This window comes from Miniopterus natalensis, chromosome 4, assembly GCF_054644295.1.
Source record: "Miniopterus natalensis isolate mMinNat1 chromosome 4, mMinNat1.hap1, whole genome shotgun sequence".
Lineage (NCBI taxonomy): Eukaryota > Metazoa > Chordata > Mammalia > Chiroptera > Miniopteridae > Miniopterus > Miniopterus natalensis.
In genome coordinates, this window is record NC_142084.1 from 57319547 (window position 1) to 57342043 (window position 22497).

The following is a 22497-nucleotide window of genomic DNA, read 5'->3' on the forward strand; positions in this document are numbered from 1 at the left end:
TTTATTTTTTATAATTTATTGCTTTATTTCTGCTTCCTCCACTCAAACCTCTATGATCTCCCAACTCTGCCTTAATCTCTGTGTCTAAATGCCTTTATGTTGTGCCTCTTTGATGCTGAAATTTCCTAATATACAGCATTATGTGCTCTTCTTTCTGGTTGACAACTTACATAATAAATGAGCTTTGACTTCTGTTTAGCTCATGAAGAAAATCAGTGAGTAAGCTGGCAATTTCCTTTACAAATTAACTATAGAACTTTATTACTCAGAAAGCCCTTGAGACATTTAGACATATGTGTATAAGTAAGCTTTGAGATGAATTTATTTAATCTTATGTGTATATTTATAATTTTCACATGTACAATATTTTCTAACACACTAGTTGATATGCATCATTTTGAAAATACAATTCAGTGTTTCAAAAATAAACCTTATTTTGATGGACAGCCATTAAATCTTACCAAGGCAGAGTGAGCATTGTTAAATATAAAGCTCTTCTTACATTAAATAACATTTTAGTAATAAAATGTCCTGTCATCAACTTTTATTTATTTGGGCATTTTAATCTAACAAATGGAAACGCAGAATGCTATTTGTAGTAAGGGTTAAGGGAGCCATAACTGTGCATTTATTTATAATTTAGTTCGCATGGCAATTAAATTGCATCAAATGTGCAAGAAAAGTGAATATAATGTTATCATATCTCTATCATTACAATGGAAATAGTGAAGCTTGTTGGAAGTTAGGATTATCTAATTAAATAATAGAAATTTCTTTCTTAGAGTTCATTGGGAAGAAGAAACTAATTTTCTATTGTTACATTGCTAAATGGATAAAAAGAGCTACTATGTTTTATTTCAGCATATCTTGTGAAAAATATGAGTTATTTTACAAACCTCATAAAGGGAACTGTTTATGTTAATTCTGGCAGCTCAAAATGGACTAAAATTGTGGTATTAGATAAGCTTTCTTTTTTTATTGACCTGTGACTACTTCAAGGATAGAGGGGGGGAAAACACCCCCCAAAATAATACATTTAACTCAGTGTGAAGCAATATTGGCACTCTCATACAGTACTTGTGAAAGTGTAATTGTTATAAATTTTTCTGATGGGAAATTTGGCAATACATATCAATGCTTCCAGTTATCAGAGCAGCAATTTCAGTTCTAAGAACTTACATTAAGAAAATAATACAAAATATATGTAAAACCATATGTGTGTCTGTATATATGTGTGTATGTGTATATATATGCACATATATACAAAGGTATGTATGTATATTCATATGTATAATATTCATTATATAAATGTCACTATTGTGTTAGTTCTAATAGTAAGTATATTATTATAGTACATCCATACAATGGAGTATTGTGCCACCATTTAAAGTTACTGTATAGATTTATTTTACACACATATTTGATAGATTTCTAAATGTATAAAAATCTACAGATAAAAAATTCTATAATGTATAACAGTATTATTGATGTTCAAACAATTGGGGGTCATAACACAAACTGTGAGTAGAAGATGTGACTGGTTTGCAGAATTTTTTTTTAATCTACTTTTGTGTTTTACAATTTTTTCTGCCTTGGTTATATATTACTTACAGATCAGTAATGAATAATAAATACTATTGAAAAAGACTGACAAAAGCTAACACTACTATATGTGCATATAAGTTATGTATTTATAAATATTTGTGCAAATATATGGCTATGTCCATTGTGCGCACTTACCTTTGGTAAGGAAGCTCGTGATCCTGAACTCTGTGTGGTCATTGTCAGCACAGTAGTTATTCCCAAAGCTACCCTGGCTGGAGCAGCATCCATATTGATCCAGAATGAAACCCACGACAGAATAACAATCAGGAGACTGGGAATGTACATCTGGATCAGGTAGTAGCCCATTTGTCGTTCAAGGTGGAATCGCACTTCTATACACGTAAACTTTCCTGATTGGTTGTAAAGTAAATGCAGCAATTGGTAAATGCAGGTCTTTGTTATGGCATCAACTGTCAGTTTGTTTTCATAATTTTGTCCTAAAATTTTCCATTACAATGAAAAGGGATCCTAAATTATATATGCAAATCTGTTTCTGAAAATAGTTTTCTGCTAGCATCTAGAAGCAACATAACATGAGAATGTACTGTTTCAGGAAATAGTGTGTATTCATATTACTTCACACTTGATTAGCACTTCATACTTGTCAAACTACACAAAGACCTATTATTTCACTTGATTCTAACAACTACCTCTGAGATTGATAGGAATTACTTTTTTTTTCTTGTTCATTGACTGTTTCTGGTGCTTTTAAGTATTTATTTAGAGCCAGGTACTATTTGTTCCAGAAGCCTTTACATTTACTTTATTATTATTTTTATTAATCCTCATCTGAGGATATTTTTCCCATTGTTTTTTCAGAGAGAGAAAGAGAGAGAGAAACATTGATGTGAGAGACACATTGATTGGTGTCTTTTAGATTGAAAAGACTTTTAATATAAAAGTCTAAAAGACTTTTAGATTGAAAAAGAAGTAGTAAAGCTATCTTTATAAGCAGATGACATTACCTTGCATATAAAAAAAATCCTTAAGAATTCACCAAGTGTTAAAACATGCTATCACATTGAAGAACCTCAAAAACATTATGCAAAGTGAAAAAAACCAGCCACAAAGACCATATATAATTCTATTCATATGGAACACCCAGAAAATATAAAGCCATAGAGACAGAAACTTGATTAGTGGTTGCCTACGGTTGCTGGGCGGGTAAGACTGCTAATAAAGGTAAGGGTTTTTTTTCTTTCCGTTGATAAAATGTTCCAAAATTATAGTGATGGTTGCATATCTGTAAATATACTAAAAATCACTGAGCTATATTCTTTAAATGAGTGAATTTTATAGTATGTAAGTTATATCTCAGGAAAGTTAATTTTTTAAAAAGCATCCTTTAGTGATCAGGTGAATGAGATTGAGGATATAATGCTCAGCATGGTGACAAGAGTTGATAACACTGCACTGTGTAACTGGGATTTTCGAGGAGTCTAGAGCTTAAATGTTCTCATGTGCACATAAGGTAAACATGCGAGGTGATGAATATGTTAATGACCTCTATGGGGGAAATCACCTCAGTGTACACATATATCAAAACATCACATTGTATACTAATTATCTTACAATTTTATGTCAATTATCCATCAATAAAATTAGAAGGGAAGCATTCTGGCTGATATAGATCTAAAGGAAAAATGTCCTGTTTAGAGCAAGACTGTTCCTCCCCCTCATCCTCCTAGGGGGAGCAGGCTTTAATATTCTCACACGTACAGACCAATTTTCCACGTTCAAATCCACTCTATTATTTTACTCAATAAACATTTATTGAGTATCTGTGCACTTCAGCAGACCCCAGAAATACAGAAATGAAAAGAGCAGCTACAACAACTTAGTTTGATGAACTTATGGTAATGAGAGAAACACAATAGGTAAGTCAACATGTCAACTGGAGATATAATTTCAGACAGTGAAAACAGGAAGAGGAGTGGATCAGGGTGTCTAACATGTGCTTGTAGAGTCGCTTGAGGAGTCGATGCTTGAGCAGCCCTGAAGTACGTGAGAGTATTAGGGTTGGGATAATTTGGGGAAAGAGGCTTATGTGTAGAAGAAAGAGGAAGTTCAAAGGACCTGAAGCAGGAGTGAGTGTGTGAACAGGAGAAAGTGAGCCGCTGTGGCCAGATAACAGAGCAAGGCAGAGAGAAGTAGTAGAAGAGGGGTTTGGAGAGATGGGCAAGAGACACCGCCAAGTTGGTGGCACTTTGTTCCCCCCACTCGAAAACAACTCTAGAGACGTTTTAACCTTTCTCTGAAAGTTCTTTGTCATTACATCTGCCCCTAGAGAGCTGAGCAAGGACACTGGTATTGACCTGTCGGCTCTTTATCGTTTTGTTGAGATGTTAAACTCGAACTCTCACTAAATTAATATCAGCCTCAGCCCTGAAGAAATGTGGTAAGGGGTGAAACAATGGCTGTGATGTTTTCACCGGAGACTATGAATTGCTTAAGGAGATTAAACAAAATTAGAAACCTTGTATGGTAAAAGGTCAGATCAGTTCTGGGAAATGCAGGGCCGAAGAGCAATCAGTTACTGTAATAAAATGATAACGCAGCAGCTGATGCTAGTGGGAGGCCATGCACTAACCACATTGAAGGGATGCTTCCTCTGAGGACAGTGTAACAGAATTTGTAGGAATAGGTTAGACAGTAAGTATAAATACTAGGGGAATAGCCCATGTCAGTTGAGAGAGGTAAACAGATTTCATGAATATACAGCTCAGATCTCATGAATATACAGCTACCACTTTGAATCTCTCCACCCTTAATGTGGGTAACTATATTTGACATCTATCCTCAAAGGCAAAAGGATATTGTGTCAGTGTAAATAGTAGGCACTTATGTAACAATACCTTAAAAATGCATGAAATTGTGGCCAAAAGTTTAAGCAGCTGATGTCTAAAAAAAAAAAAGCAGTTTCTTTCATTTTATTAGCAAACACAATTTCTACTCCCAAAGCAGGGTTAAAAAGTACATCTTGTTGCTCACACAGAAATTAAAGGAACTTTTTTTTTTTTTTGAAACATCATTACTATGTAATTCTGGGCTTTTCACACAAAAACATATTTAAATATAATTAAACACCAAGCAAATTTCTTTGGTCCCATACAAACAAATTAAGTAACAATATGCAATGAGTCAAGGCATCTGTAACTTTCCATTTCCTGCTCTACTACTATGAAAAACATTGAGCTATAAATAGTGAAAATAATTAACCTAACACTACAATTAAGAAACATCTGACTACCATAAAACCACAAATTGTAAGTGTAATAAAGAATAGCCAACCCCTACCTGTGTTATAATGTTTAGTGCAATACCGTAAATCTTTCTCTTCTTTCAACAGAAACTGGGGCAGAGTGAGTCCTTCTGCCACTTGTACAGGTGCCTCATCTTGCCATTCAAAAATGAGATCATTCATTGTGTATCCAACTAGGCAAAACATAATAAATATATATAGCATTAAAGGTCATTCAAAGAAATAAAAGAGCACACACACACAGCACTTGTACAGCTTACATGGGATGGGAAGACCAAACAGTCATCTTAACTCTATCGATTGAACTGTTCCATCTCACAAAAATCTATTGAAATCTATTCATATGTAATATTCATCAAGTAATATAATAAAATATATTAAGCTACTAAGTATAACATGCATGTAGAAATCTTAAAGGATATGCATATACATTCTTTCCTTGGTATAGGCAACTACTGGATTAATTCAACAATTCATTGTGGTTCTGCTCCATTGGATTTCCTCTCATCTTCTCTCAAATTATTCAGGATTTTTTCAACAAATCTGAAATTGTCACTGGTTAGGGAATGACCTCAACTCTAACATCTGTGGGGGGAAGTACCAGAGCTGATATCTTTCTTGATTTAATAATTAACTCTTTTAGTTTATGGTATCTGCTTCTATTTCCCAAGTCCCAAAATGAACAAAATAATATTTTAAATAGAAATGTGTGCTATTCAGGAAAAAAATCAGAGTACAAAGAAAATCCACAGAGAATATATTGTTTGTGGAGGAGGAAACTCTTGCACTTAATATGAGTGAGTTCAGGAGACGATTAAGTAATGTGTTTTGTAATAAGTCGCCATGTTTTAGCAAATTAAAATCTTATTTCTATCAGAGAAGTAGTCAAGAAAAAGCAGAATTTTATATTTTTCTTCCTTCTGAGTGAGAAACTGTTGAAATGTACACTTGAAAGCTGCTGCAGGAAGAGAGCCAAGAGAGAATGGAACCGGTAGGGGAGACTTGTTACAATGCACAACCACCGTGGATGCAGAAAGAGAGAGAAAGCAGGTCTGCTCTCTGAACGAAGTGGTCAGGTAAAGGAAGCAGAAGTGCTAGGTCCAAGGTGCAACAAATGAGGGAAACTGTCCCCAACAAATTTTCCTGTAGCTTATACTGTAAGGGAGAGAGTGTGAGAGTTACTAGAATCAGCTGGCGTGGAGCACATTAGGCCGCACAGAACCATGGGTGGGGAAGGAAACTGATCCCCCTTCCCCCTCCGCAAGGTCTGGAAAAGAACCTCCTGAAGGAGCCCAGTCTATCTAGCGGTGGGGGAGTGACTGAACTCAGAGACCCGCCTGACTCTTGGGAACACCTAGCAGCAGCCACCCCACTGGCAAAGGGGATCGTGGTAGCAAGGGGTCCGTGATTAGAGGGTCTCCTTAGACTGTCTGTGATTCTGCTCTCCAGGTAACAGCAGCAGCACCATCAGCACAGTGGCTCATCGTGGAGCAAGCACTAGTTGGTAGTTTGTAGTCATCCAGACTACAGGGGCATATCTGAATTTTGGTTCCAGACAGATATGGAAGATATAGGATCTGCACGAGTATCCTCTAGCCCACTACACTTAGCACAGCAAGAACTTATGCTGGAGTTACTGATACTGGAATACATTTCATTGAACCCTTCGATTAATGATTTGGTTGCTAATAATAGAAGGCTTTTCCTTTTCCTTATAAGTCCTTTGATGTATCCATTATAAATACTATTTTACCTAGAGAGAAAATATATGCACATTTCTCAAGGATCAAATTATAGTAAAATAAGCACCAATTCTTATTTGCTTCCAGGTAAGACATGTACCTTATCCTTCCATACCTGAAATCACTGAAGACAAAATATGGGAAGGTTTGTCCCAATTTAGACAGATAAATGGAGACATAAACTGACACCTCATTTTGTTTTTACATTCTAAATCTTTTTAGGGTTTTCTGTGAAAAATAACTAGCTCTCTGAAATTCCTTCAAAGACAAGCTTTCGTTAGTCTCTAATGCAATTTACAGGCAGCATATTTAGCTTGCTCTTGTTCTAAACAATCATCAACTGGAAATGATTTAGGTACAGGCATTCCATAATCAAACTATGCTTCATTATTGTCCATAAAATATCTAAGTTTTAAATCAGAAGAAAAATAATAAGATCACATGTTTAAGGGATAATTCTTTTATGCTGAGTAACTTACTAGATATCCAAGGAAAATAACTAAGTGGGAATTTTGCCTCAATAAAACTTCAAACGTAACTTTTTTTAAAAAAAATCAATACTCTCCTACACAGTTCAAAGTGTTTTAGCATCCTTACACTTTGGTTGGCAGACTTTCACACAAGTCTGAGAATGTTAAGGAGAACAGCCTGGCTAATGGGATCAATGTTGGGCACTGAATTGCCTTGTACTGTAATGAGCTTCAGAGCAAAAAGAACTTTATTCAGGGAACATTAACCCTAACTTCAGCCAGAAATCTCATATGGCAGCTGCAGTGAAACATGTAAAAGAATCGCTCAATGCAACCAAACACTTGTTTCTTCAACAAGTATTTATTGAGCACTGACTGAATGCAAGGTATCCTGTGGGGCTTCTGGGAATATGAGGTTATAACCAGCTAGAAAATAAGTGACATGGGAGAGATACAAAGTGGTGTGTGCCTTCAGAAGAGAGATCTATGAGACCTCTTTAGGCCTCATTTGAGTTGCACCTTGAGAAAAAGCAGGACCTAAATATAAAGAATGTGAGAGAAGGTGAGGCCCTCAGGCAAAGGAAATAGGATCATCCACTGAAAGAAACTGTGAACTCTCACAGTTTATAACAGGTCTAGCAATAACTTCATTTTTCTAGAGCCAGTTGGCACAAAGAAGCATATGGAATGAAGAGATAACTTAATGTAAGATTGTATAAAGTTTAAATTCTAGGTTGAAAAGTTCTATTCTTAAAATTCCCTCTGGGCAACGATACACAATGGAATCTCTGGCGCAGGGGAGGGCCATGACAAAAACTGAGCTTTGGGAACATTATTCCAGCAGGATCCTTTCAAGGAATTCACAAGGTCCAAGCTGCTTTTATAATCATAACACATAATTTACCTTTTTCACTGTGTTGACATTTGCCCAGATGGTAAAAAACAATGGTGGGTAAAAGTTCTAGTGCTTTAGCATAATTAAAGGCACTGGCACCAAACTGCTGGCGGTTATTGTGTTCTTTGCTACCATATATCACAGCAAGAACAATGCACCTTTATTTAAGAATGTTCTTGATTCTTGATGGATAATTTTATCAAATTTTGGCCCTTATATAAATAACTTTTACTATTCTGTGTGTCAAAATGGGAAGTCCATATCAAGCATGTCAGCTGTATACTATAATTATTTTAAGGAAAAGCACTGGCATGATTGATTTGCAGGTTAAACCAGTTGGCTTCTCTTGAAACACCATTTTTACTTGAAAAAAAATGTCTGGCAAACTGTGGTTATTATAATTAGGTATAAGACAGACCATTTTCTTAAAAATAAAGGAAGTGAGTGAATCTATCATGCCCAGGGTAACGACTGACAATATTTGTCATCGATGATAGATTTTGCACTTTCAAGTCATAATTAGAATGTTGAAAAAGCTATTATCCCAATACTTAAAGATTGTTTTGATTAACTTCATGGTGACATTAATAAGTGTGACCTTTCAATATGGTATGATGAAATGTGTCAATGTTTGGAAAATATGAATAACTCAGTAAGCTATTGTTTTCTTTTTTTTTCTTTCTTTTTTTAAATATATCTTTATTGATTTCAGAGAGAGGAAGGGAGACAGAGAGAGAGAGAAACATCAGTGATAAGAGAGTCATTGATCAGCTGCCTCCTGCACGCCCCTTACTGGGGATCGAGCCTGCAACCCGGGCATCTGCCCTGACCAGGAATAGAACCACGATCTCCTGGATCCTAGGTTGATGCTCAACCTCTGAGCCACACTGGTGGGCCAGTATTATTGTTAATCATTGTTTTAAAATACATCATTTTCAACTGTAAATGGATCTTAAGTATAAAAGTATAGGCCCCACAATGGCAGTTTTGCAAAATAAAAAGGCAAGCAGGGGGCAAAAGGGAGATAAATGGTGATGGAAGGAGACTTGACTCGGGGTGGTGAACACACAATACAATATACAGGTGATGTGTTATAGAATTGTAAACCTGAGATCTATATAGTTTTATTAAGCAATGTCTCCCCAATAAATTCAATAAAAAAGAAAAAAAAATCAAGAAGCACACCTACCTAACAGAGGGCAAAATATACAAATAAAGCCGCGGTGTTTAAACAGCTTCAGGTATGGAGCCTCTGCACCAATTAGATAAATGGTACAAAACAGAGTCCAGAATCAGACCCATAAATGGAAATTTAAGGTAAAAATGACATTTCAAATCAATATGGGAATATTTTTAATAAATGATAATGAGGAAAATTTCCCCTCACTTAGAAAAAGGGTTACACAAAAATACAGTCTACTTGTATTCAAAATGTAAGCACAGCCTATGCTATAAAATTCCTGGTTTAAACACATATTCTTGTATTTTTGGTATATGGGGGGCATAATTGATTAAGAAAGAGATTTATATATATATTTACAACCCTCTGTAGTTTGAAAGGTACCATAAAGTTAAAATTTCAAGGGCATATACAAAATAACACATATAAATAAAAATGAAATATAACCTCATGTAAAACCAGAGAAAGTTTAAACAGAAAACAGACTGAAAAAACAGTAATGGTCACTAAGTATGCAGAACAAAGAAAACAACCTCAGGGAGATCAAGACACCATGGAAGAGAAGTGACATTCATCAGATTAAAAAAGAAACCTTAAATCTGAAGCAAAATGGCAATGTCAGTATGTTTTGTACAAAATATTGTTTTTAAACTTTCTGTATTTCTATGTTTGAAGGTCTTTTATATTTATAATCATATATACATATATATATAGTGCGTGTGTGTATATGCACAGAGAGACTAAAAGAAGGGGTCGTGACGCGAATTTGAATGTGGCTAAGAGTGAAGAGGATTTTGAGTTGAGGCTAACATACTTTTGTGTTTCAGTTTCTAGTGTTCAAATTTTCTAGCACAAGCATGCTGATTTTTGAAGACATCATTCAAATGTATTATATTATCTATTTATTTATTTATTTATTTAAAATATCTCTTTATTGGTTTCAGAGAGAGGAAGGGAGAGGGGGAGAGGGAGATAGAAACATCAGTGCTGAGAGAGTCATTGTTCGGCTGCCTCCTGCACGCCCCCGACTGGGGATCCAGCCCACAACCTGGCATGTGCCCTGACTGGGAATTGGACTGGGAATCGAACTGTGATCTCCTAGATCCTAGGTTGATACTCAACCGCTGAGCTACGCCCAGCCGGGCAGTATATTATCCTTTTAAAAAAATCAAATGATCCTTGGTCATCTAAAAAATAGCTTAAAAGATTACAAAAGGAAAAAGGAGGTTATTGTTAAGTACTTTATGCCATGAGTGGTATGCTCTAAAATAAATATTCATTCAAAGGAAGAACAAAGGCTGAGAAATTATTTAAGTTTAAAATGGGTTTGGGGATTTATTAATGAATTATAGATTCACATTTAGTTTTAAAAGTGAACTAGAACCATCTTCGACCCAGTTTATTCAATTGAAAGAGAAAGTGAGGGAAAGAGAGAGAGAGAGAGAGACTGAGATTTCCTGGTTTGACCCAGTTTGCAAATTCTTATCTTTTTAACTAGCATCTGGAATTTTAAAAGCAAAAAGAAGAAAATGCTCAAACTTGGATCAGGCCTGCTGGCTATTGCCAGGAGAAGTATTACTCAAGTCAATGTTATTGACCTGACAAGAAACAACTGATATGTCAAAATGTATTTAAGTATAACATTTCTATTCATAATTTATCCATTTAATTTGAATAATATTACCTTAATCCAGGTTGTTATATATGGTTTAAGTTATAGGCCTTCTAAATTACCTTCCTAGTGATTGCATTTTCTCGAAAACTCTCTGGAGTAACTAACCTATAACCATTATTCTGCTAGTACTTTGGGTACAATTCTCTTTGAAGACCTAAAACATTTTATTATAGACCACAGATTTAACCTTCCTCCCTCTTTCTCTTAGGACAATGGTGGAAATATAATTTGTGGCTTAACTGCTCTTCTTCCCCCCCCCCCCACATCCTACCATGTCTTTCTCTTTATTGTTGACAGTAGTGAAGATGTCCCCCATTTTCTCCCCTTTACCCTACTCCACCCATCCCCTGCCCCACCCCAGCCCTTCACCTCACTATTGTCTGTGTCCATGGACTATGCATATATGCATTTATGTTCTTTGGTTAAACTCTTAACTGCTTTTCTTTCTTTTTTTTTTTTTAAATATATCTTTATTGATTTGAGAGAGAGGAAAGGAGAGGGAGAGAGAGATAGACACATCAATGGTGAGAGGGTCATTGATCGAGCCCGCAGCCCGGGCATGTGCCCTGACCGGGAATCGAACCCTAATCGCCTGGATCCTAGGTCAACGCTCAACCGCTGAGCCACGCCCGGCAGGGCTTAACTGCTTTTCTTAAATGGCAATTACACTGAAAAATTTGTTCACATTTCTCAAAACTTCACAAAATTACCACACATTGAACATCCAGTGTTTTAAAGTTCTTATGAGAAATCTCAACTAAAATCAAAAGAAAACCTGATAAAGAGCCCATTTTAATGAGGAATGGATGGGTTTCTGCCCCAGGAGAGGTTATAAGCAGGCTTGTCTGCGTACCTCTTCAGAGTAAACTCCAGCTTGTTGAAAAACACTGTCTGCTATGAGAAGGCTAGAGGTTCTAATCTGCTCATATTTATGAAATAGTTTAATTCCTAAACTTAAACTACAACAAACAGAGCCAACATCAGTTTGGCAACATCTAGAAGTTGTGTAATCTTTTGAGTAGAGAATAGGAAGGCACTATAACATTTTTTTTTTACTGTTCTCAGGGTTTTTTGTTGCCTGATTTCAGGACTACTAATCATTTCCAAGAACCAAAACTACACTAATCCTTGGGAAGAAAGTCCTGCATAATATTAGTGAGAAGATCCACTTTAGATTCTTTTTTCCAGAGGCATTTAAAAATATCATTATGAAACAGCTGGAATTTTAACATGACTAAATAAATACTAGAGAATTAAATTATAAATTTCTCTTCAAGGTGAAATATTATAAAATGTCTATCACTGCAATACATTCATTAAGAGAAGGCAATTAGTTCAGAGAGAAAACAACTCAGTTTGAATTATTTCTATATTATTGTAGAAAATTAATATTTGTTCAATATTTCACAAAATTATTTATTAAACAATTCAGTGTGTTTTAATTTCCATTATTGAGATATTTTCTTTGTGTTCTAATTCACAGCTTACTAACTAAATGCCGATTATTTCAGGTAAAAGTGGAAAACTAACGAGAACAGGAAGTTCTTGCATTCCAAAGATATATCATGGCTAAAATTTTAATAGAAATGACAGAAACAGTGATTGTAATAAGGCTGAGGATGAAGATCTGATCACAAGTGAGAATGTTAACTATATCCAGAGCTGTTTTTATCATTGTGTGCAGAGTACTCACAGATATAGTCCATCAGTTCCAAAGTAGCAATGTTCGGAAAATGTATGAAACTACTGGTGACTTAGGAAAAAAAGTCACTCTTTCTAGAAAATATCGTAACTTCTATTGATGCCTGTTTGTATCATATGAACATATAAAGGGAAGATTTCAGAAAATCCTCCCATTTATAGATTCATTATAATTATTATAATCAGTATCTTAAATCAACAGTTGTCTAGCAGGCCTGCAGACCGGAAATGGTGGAAGTCCTCCTTACCACTGCCAAGTGCTAACAATTTGGTCCTTTTTTTTCTTCCTTTTTTTTCAGGTCTGCATCTGTACTTTTCCTTCTACCCTGATTCAGACTCAGAGAAATCAACAAATTGCTAGGAACCAGCAACTACAGGTAGGTATATTGTGAAGAAACAGGTCACTTGAGACTTCTGAGATCCTGGCAGCTTGACTAGGCATTCTATAAATAAGTTAGAGACTTTAAAATCTCCTGGACTGTGAGCAGGATACATACCACACAAGCAAGAGTCCATTGGGAGGAATCTGTGACCATAGCTGCCACAGGGGAAAAGGTATAAATTTAGCATCCATGGCCATCGTCATCACTATTCTTAGTTCCCAAGTATTGTATTAAAATACTTTTAAAGTCCATCTCACCAATTGATGTTAGCTCTTTGATCATACTCTTATGTACCTTTAAAAAATAGATATTTTCTCCAAATTTTTATTAATTATTTTTTTTATTTTAATTTTCTTGTTTTCTAGTTGGTTTGCTTTCTTCTCAATCTTCATTACAGATAATTCGCCACATTGTTTTTGCTTACTTGTTTGATTTTGTTTCCCTCTTGACCCTTTTCATAAATACACCATGGTTTCTAGATGTTATGTTTTTAATTTTATGTGTCAGATGTGTGGTCTTGTATATTTAGAAAATTTCTTGAATCCTAGAGTTGAGGGAACATCTGCTATTATGTAACGTAGCTCACTTGTTTTACAAAAGAGAAAACTGAGTCTCTGGGAAATTAATGGATTTACATAGTTTGCATAGTTTATAATGAAGAATTTAAAGTTATAACGCATTTTCCTGAATTTGCTTTCTTACATAGGGAACGGCAAGGGAGCACGTAGTTTAAGGAATTATTGAGATTGCACGCTGAGGCCATCTCTGGAAAAGGAGCTACCCAATTTTTGAAAGAGCATTCCCTGGAAAGATCCTTTGGAGTGGGATGCAAATATGAGGGCTGGAGAAACTGGGGTTATTTGGGGATTAATTAAGGAAGAAAAAAAACAATGACAGCTCTGAGCAGTAAATAGCAAATGGAAAGATCACAGAAAAAAACCATAATCTTACTACCAAGTACATTGGACTATTAAGGTGCTTTTAGCAAGATATTTGAGGAATTCTAATGTTATGCTTAGGAACAATGATTTCAAAATATCATTAATGATAATATGTTTAAGTGATTTATAACTGATTTAAAGAGCAATTGTTAATTTTTTTCAGGAATATTTAATCAAAAGGAGTACACCTCTACTGCATGTTGCAGATTTTTCTCAGGCCTTCCCTTTTGGGAGTACATAAAGGTATGTTGTTCAATTCTCTGGATAATTAGGAATGGTATGGATCATCAAGTTAGAATTATGGAATGAATCTTGCAAGATGATATTTAAGTGAGGCAAAGACAAAATACTTTGCATTTAGTGAAGTGAACCAACTGGGTAAACAAAGAGTGGGATACATAGAACTTACTTGTAGTACTTAGCTAACTGTAGATATGGCTTCAGTCAAGAGTGTTTTGCAGCTACCTCTAATGAGTGATCTTCGGCTGCAAGTCACAGAATGATTGGCACTGTCACCAGAAGGAGGTGACCTATTTTGCATGTCTTGGTTTAGGCCAATACATGGAAAGACATCTGGGGGGAGGAAATAGGCAGAGGAGGGAACTCTAAGTCTTTTTATATGAGAAAACAAATGAAATCACTGGGTGTGTATAACTTGTAGAGCTTACTTAAGAATACCAGAGTCACAATTTATAAATATTTGGAAATCATTAGATAGGTTTCAAAATAGCCAAAGCCTGTTCTAAGATTATGAATGATTAATTCATAGGGTTTCCTCTGTCCACTTCTTAGTTGTGCGACTTTGGGAAAGGCACTTAACCTTTCTTAATTTGCTGATAATTTGCTGCAATAAGACCTATCTCATTAAGTTGTAGTTATGATTAAATCAGGTACTATGTGTAATAGATATAGAACCATGGTGACATCATCTTTTTATAAGACTTGTAACTACATTATGTTTTTATTATATTGTCATATGATTAGAATATTTCATAAGAGGCAAAAATTCAGCCTGCAAAGATGTGAACAGATTGGGAGAGAATGGGCATGGTGTTAAGTAGGATGGAATATTTAATATTTAAGTGGAGACTAATTTTATAGTAACTAGTGCACTAGTGAATATTTTTGTTTGGGGAAAACTTGCTTTCTAATCAATATTGTTACTGCAAAGGCTTAAGTAATATGTACTCGGAAAACAAGAATTGTCTATATCTCTGACTAGCCAAGCAAAAAACATAGTATTATTTTGAATAATATCTACACTGTTTAAATTATGAAAGAGTTTGAATAACAGTAGAGATGATTAGGAAATAATCATTGCTCATGTCTATCTTTTGCCTTAACTAGTGTTTTTGTGAATTTCAGAGTAACCAGTCTGAGTCAAATCAAATATGGTTTTGAAATGAATCTGAAAAATTAAAAAGCAGAAACCTCCCATCTATCTTCAGATATTTTTGTCCAAAATCTCATTGAAGCATATTTTGAAAGATTCTTTCAATTTTTGTCAGAACTGTTTTTCTTCAAACTGACCCTTAAAAATATTTTTTCTATAATTTTAAAGATTTAGGCTATTCTTTGTTGAAAAACAGTTCTTTCTACACCGAATTGTTTTCTGATATTTTCTTTTCCAATCTGGATAATTAAATTTCCTTTAACTTTCTCACACTGGTGATGTTTTCCTTTTTTGTTACCTACATTCCTCTTTAGATAAGAAATATATCATCAGATCCTTTATGAAGACAGTGATAATTTATGTATGTCCTATGTCATACTTGTCTTGTAATAAGCAACAAGCTTTATTATGGCTCTAAAAATTATTATGCAATGTTCTTCCATCATTAAAAATATCCTCCGGCCAGGCCAGGCATGGCTCAAAAGTTGAACATCGACCTAGGATCCAGGAGATTGGGGTTCGATTCCCGGTCAGGGCACATGCCCGGGTTGCGGGCTCGATCAATGACTCTCTCATCATTGGTGTTTCTATCTCTCTCTCTCCCTCTCCCTTCCTCTCTCTGAAGTCAATAAAGATGTATTTCTTTTTATCACTTGGAGGAAAAACTGCTCATTTAGAAATTTCCCTTACAGCACAAATTAAAGGCTGAAAATACATCTTTATATTTTTCTTACTTCTATTCCTGCACATTGATTTGCACTGTAAATTCCTTAGGGGCATAGTCTAAGTCATAATATAGCTGTTTCCTTCCCTCATAGATTAGCTCTTTATAAAGCAACCAAACAAGATGTATTTATAAATAAAAGTGTGGTGTTAATGAAAATTTGTCTTCTAAAAAGATAGCCTTCTGTTTTATTTCATTCAGTCAATTGAAAAAAAATCATACAGTGGATCCTGAACTTAAGTAAACTAATAACAATCTACTCCTGAGAAGGACGTTTACTGATAACTTCAATATTTAACTCATCTTCACTGGACACATCACTCAATTTTACAAATTACACACTGGTGTTTTTTTTAGATTAAATAAAGCATTTTGTGAAAAGCATGGCTTCATTGCAGAATTCTCTCTGTAGCATATGAGTTAATATTTTTATTGGTATTTTATTAGGTGATGAGAATTTTGAGGATGCAAGTTGTCATGGTAACTGGCCTGTATTTTCTGGCTGAACTTGAGGGTAAAAAATAAGTATTAGAAGGAAAGAAAAATAAATGAAACTAAGATGATTTCTGTACACCCAAAACCTGGCATTCCTTGTATTTATTCCAGAATTCTTTTGAGAGGTTGAGTGAAGACTGTTCCAGACCAGAGGAATAAATGGTGCGTTGAACCTCTAACTTTTATAAAAGTGGTCGGGTAAGATTTTGTTGAGATTTGACGATAAAACACATTATGAAGCAGACCGTTAGATTTGATAAGGGAAATGTCTGAAACTGAAACATAAATGGGGCCACACTCTTTCTTATGGCTTCAGTGGAATTCTCTGTGGTGAGATTTAGCTTTCTAGTTTAAGTTTCAGTTTTACTATGCTAATTTCATTTTGATTTTAAATGACAACAGAATAAATCATTATGCTAAACACCATTTGAATTGAAGTTAATAATTTTTTACTTACACTTAAATATTGAAAAAAAGTAATTTAGTTTTCTAATTTTTTTGAAGTTTATTGCAAGTGCTCTATGACTCTACACTCCATGAGTAAACTAGATTATTCATATTGTTAAAATGTTACCAAGTTTTTTTATTGTCTTCCTCTGTTTTACTCTTTCTTCCTGTTCCCTAATTTTTCTTAAACTCAGTGATGCTGTCTTTCTTTTGCTTTCTTTGGTCTTGATTTTAAACACTATCTTCAGAAATCTCATTTATCTTTATGTCTCCAAGCAATATTTCTAACCTTATTTCTCTATATTTACACAACTATTCCTGATTCAAACTCTATTCCAAAACATCCCATAATCTAAAGTAAATTTCTAATTAACTATGCATTTTCATAAAAATCACAGCATTTTTACACAGAAGTCAGTTTCTGCACTACTTTTTCCATGAATCACCTGCTCTCTTCTAATTCATGTAAATGAAGCAAATATTCAATATTCATGATTGAGAGAAATCTTGGGAGACTCATCTTTTTTAAAAATTATTTTATTGACTTTAGAGAGAGAAGAAGGGAGACAGAGAGAAAGAGATATCAATTTGTCATTCCACTTATTTATGCATTTATTGGTTGACTCTTATATGTACCCTGACTAAGAATTGAACCCCGCAACCTTGGTATTTGGGGACCATGCTCTAATCAACTGAGCTACCCAACCAGGGCAAGGGAGATTCATCATTATGCTTAATTCTTATGCAAATCATTGAAAACGCTTTCTCAATGTTTCTTGTTTTCCCCATTATTGTCTTAGTTCTTGTAATTTTTCATTTTTTTATGATGAATTTAGCTATCTAGATGGATTTCTTCTCATTCTCTTAATCAAATAAAGCTTTTGCCTGAGGTTTTTTTCTTATGCCAGATCAGTGGATATGACTGGAAGAGAGGGTTGCTCAAAATTTTACTTTTATTTTTAATCTAACATATCTACTATTATTTCCTTCTCTTCATTTTGTATTTTTTATATGAACTTATTTTTTTTTTTTCCTTAAAGAGTTTCTCCGGAAGGGTGTTTAGCTTCTTAGACTTTTCAAAGTACCAGCTTTGTGCATTTTTTAAAGTTTGTTTTTATTGATTTTAGAGAGAGAGGAAGGGAGACAGGAGGGGGGGAAGAGAGAGAAAGAGAGAGGGAGAGAGAGAGAGAGAAACATCAATCCATTGCCTCCCATACACACCCCAGTTGGGAATTGAACCAGTGACCTTTCAGTGCACAGGACGACGCTCAGCCAACTGAGCCACACAGACCAGGGCATCAGCTTTGTGTTTTGAAGTGATTCTTTGAATGTTCTGTTATGCCTTTTCAGTCTTCTTGAATAGAATGCCTAACTGAGTAATTTTTTAGTACAAAATACTGCTTTAGCAATGTCTAAAAAATGTTGATACTTAGTGCTTTCATTGTCATTTAGTACCAAGTTCTTCGTTATTTCTTTTGTAAATAGTGATTTAGTCTATGGTGTTCGCTTCCAGGCACATTATTGTATAGTAATGTATAATAATTTATGTTAACATCTAGTAATTTATAGTAATTTTATATTGTTATTGATTACATTGCATTTTAATCAGAGATCACATTCAATCGTGTTGATGCTTAGGAATTTATTGAAGCATCTTACATGACTTACTACATAATCTTTGTAAATGTTCTTGTTTGCTAAAAACAAATGAAACTGATCTTTCTATCTACAACTTAATGAGTTATTCTGTTCAAATATTTGTACCTGTACTTCAAGTACAAGTTATTGAGTTATCCATTTTTTAATCATAATTCTGTCTGCTTTTGTTTTATATATTTGGAAGCATATGGAAGACATTTTCATAATCATTATACCTTATTTATGTATTATTTCTTTAAAAGCATGTTACCCAAGTGTTTGTTTTTTCTAATATAGAAATTATTATCCTGGATTTTTTAAAGACACATTTCTCTGATGTGCATTTTTCTATCTTTTTCCTCTTTTGCATGGTGTTTTTAAAAAGTGCTTAGTTGACAATATATTGTTGCATTTTAATATTTTAACATCTAGCTTGAGATTCTCTTTGTTTTGCTGCTTGGATTTAACCTTTGCACTGATTTTAATTATGACAATATTGAGAGATATTTTTGCCCTCTTCCTGTGCTTTATATATACTATATTTTTATTTATTTTATGGTTCTACTTTCTCACATTCCATTTGATGAATCAGTATTTTTTAGCTCGGTTTGAAAGTTATTTACTTTTGTTCTTTGATGTTATCCTTAGCTCATAGTTCTTGTTTCACTCATCAGTTTCTGACACAGAACTTCTCCTTCTCTTAGTCTCCCTGCAAGCCTCTCCTCAGTAACTTTCTTTTTCCTGTACTAGGAATTTGTATCATCCAGGGTTTTAAATCTAAGTCATGAATGTACCCTTTTAGGGGTGTAGAGTTATTGCTAGTTTAAACTAAATAATTTTCTGCCCAGCCGGGAGTGGCTCAGTGGTTGAGCATCGACGTAGGATCCAGGAGATCGGGGTTCGATTCCCGGTCAGGGCACATGCCCGGGTTGCGGGCTCGATCAGTGACTCTCTCATCATTGATGTTTCTATCTCTCTCTCTCCCTCTCCTTTCCTCTCTCTGAAATCAATAAAGATATGTTTAAAAATAAAAAAAAAATAAAAAATAATTTTCTAAGTAAATTGCTAAGCTTATTCACTCGGTGTTGTTCTCTCAGTCACTCCTTTGGCAACAGTATGGCACTAACACATGCTTATCATCTTTAACGGAATTATTATATTTGCATAAATAATTCCTCAACTAGTCCCCAAGGTCCTTCAAAACAGGGACTTTGGGGCTTTATTGTTTAGGTATTTGATATTTTTCAGTTGATGCTTAAATGAATGAACATCTTCCAGGTCACTTAGAACAGTCCTGACCATTGAAAGACACTTATTGAATATTTATTGAATTAAAGAAAATTGGGTCATCACAAGCTATTAAAACTTTTGCCTTTAAAGTATGTGGGGTTTGCTTGTTTGTTTGCTTGTTTTCCATGCCTCTCAATCCAGTTTGTGTTCTTTTTGTCCTTTTGCAGTCAGAATTCATTCAGCAATCAACATTGTGTTCCTTACAGCTCTTTTTCCCAGTAGGTTAAACTCTTTTAAATCTTTTAACTTGTGATTTTAAGCCATTATTATAAAAAAAAATAAAAGTGGGTAATTACTCTGATTTTTAAGAAAAACACCTTGAAGAATCTCAGTAGCTTCTACTTTGACAGAATTTTAACATCCACTAAAGGAGTTTAATAAACACTACCTCTATTGCGAGCTAAATTAATTTCTAATAAGAGCAGGAAGTGTTTAATGACTGGGATATGAAAGGGACACTTGAGGCAATCTACTCATTCCTGATAAAGGAATTAAGAGACAAGGGCAAGAGGCTCTGTTTTCCCTAGTTGAGTTTTTGATTGCTTTGGAAAAGCTCTGGGGAAGGCAGAAACAATGAAAGGTCTTGTGATGTCAACACTGCGTCCTGCAAATTAGCCCTTTCCTTACTCAAAAAAAGGCCAGTGACCCAGCTATCTCTCAGGTGCTGTTTTCTTTCTCATTTTTCTTTAATAACTGACGTTCGTGAAATAACAGATTTTACTCACTGCTCTCGCTTTCTCATCATGCACTTTTTAAAAAACTTTTTGAAATCCAGATTTGACCTCATCATTTAAATAACATTTGTCTTTGTCATCAATAACAATGGCTTTTTAATTTTAATTTTATTTTAATTACACTTGACATGCAATATTATATCAGTCTCAGGTGGACAGCCTAGTAGTTAGACATTTATATTACTGATGAAGTGACCTTCCAGTACGTCTAGTACCCACCTGGCCCCATATATTGTCGTTACAATATTATTACCGACATGCCCTATGCTGTACTCTTTTTCAATCCCTTTTTAAAAAACATTTCACAGCATTTGATATGGCTAAACAGATCTCCTCCACATTCTCTTCTCTTTTGAGATTGAATGCTACTGATTTTAATTTGCCGTCTATGACACCCTGTAGCTGAAATTCCTTCCAACGCCTTCTAAATGTAGACATTTCTTACAAATCTTTTTTCTGTGTCTGTTTTCCTCTCTACATTCTATCCTCCAGGACTCTTATCTTATTATTTGAACCACTTTCTATACGGCTTCAAATAGTATATCCCCAGTTCTAACTCCTTCCTCTGACTTTATACCTAAATTTCATTCATCAACATTCTCTTCAGCATTCACTTCTCACCCTAAGCAGTATTTCCAGCGCCTTTACGTCCACTTTGTATGGAAGTGAATGAAGGAAGGCGGAATATGCCGCCCCAAAATATGCCACCCTAGCCTAAGGACTATTTTGAGATAAAGGCACTTAAAAAGCAGCAGATGCAAGAAGGGCATTCTAATCCCCCCCCTTCTTCCTGAAAATAGGAGATAAAAACTCCCATGTGAAAGATGTGCTCCTTGGACCAAGACAAAAGAAACACTCTTCAATGGGGAATCGAAGTCGAGAGGACTGTGTACATACAGACCTTGCTAAAATAACTCTTATCTTCCCTTAGCCTCCACACACAGTTTAGTTACTTTTCCACAGCTGCCTCTCTTTGTTCAGCCTAGTATGAAGCCACTTCTTTGTGTCTTCATTTCTTTATGAGGGATCCCATGTTACATAAAAACTTATATTACATAAAATTGTATCTTTTCCTCCTGCTAATTTGTCTTGTCTGTTTCATTTTCAGGCCCAGCCAAAAATGTTTAAGAAGGTAAAGATAAAATCTTGCCTCCCCTACAGTATCAACCTCAAATGTTTCTACCTTCTACATTATTCTGATTTGTCCCTATTTCTATTATTTTTGGTTGGCATATTATAAAGCCTTTTTATTTTTTTAATTTTTTTTATTACAGTTTACATTCAGTATTATTTTGTAGTGGTTTCAGGTGTATAGCATAATGGTTAGAAAATCATATACTTTGGAATATATTCCCCCCGATATTTCTAGTACCCACCTGGCACCATACAGAGCTATTATAATATTACTGACTATATTTCCTATGCTGTACTTTACATTCCCATGGTTATTTTGTAACTATCAATTTGTACTTCTTAATCTCTTCACCTTTTTCACCCACCATCCCAATCCCTTTCCCCTCTGGCAACTGTCAGTCTGGTCTCTTTTTCTATGAGTCTGTTTCTATTTTGTTTGTTTGTTTGTTTATTTGGGTCTTTAGATTCCACATATAAGTGAAATCATATAATATTTTCTTTCTCTGACTGATGTATTTCACTTTGCAGAATACCCTCTAGGTCCTTCCGCACTGTTGCAAATGGTTAGATTTCATTCTTTTTTATGGCCGAGTAGTATTCCATTGTATGAACCCCCACTTTTTTACCCACTCATCTGCTGATGGGCACTTGAATTGCTTCCATATCTTAGCTATTGTAAATAACTCTGCAGTGAACATAGACATGCATACATTCTTTTGAATTAGTGTTTTGGGCTTATTCAGCTATATACCCAGAAGTAGAATTGCTGCTCAACATCACTAACAATC

The 22497-nt window shown here is 34.8% G+C and overlaps 1 protein-coding gene across 2 annotated transcripts in view; it reads right to left on the reverse strand.

Moving 5' to 3' along the window:
- GLRA3 (glycine receptor alpha 3) overlaps nucleotides 1-22497 on the reverse strand; it is a 107154-nt gene that overhangs the window by 25835 nt on the left and 58822 nt on the right. For both annotated transcript variants that reach the window (XM_016200261.2, XM_016200263.2), the window contains exons 6-7: nucleotides 4903-5040; nucleotides 1741-1955 (exon numbers count right to left, since the gene is read on the reverse strand). In XM_016200261.2, coding sequence (XP_016055747.1) covers nucleotides 1741-1955; nucleotides 4903-5040 — 353 coding nt within the window. The remainder of the gene's footprint in view (nucleotides 1-1740; nucleotides 1956-4902; nucleotides 5041-22497) is intronic.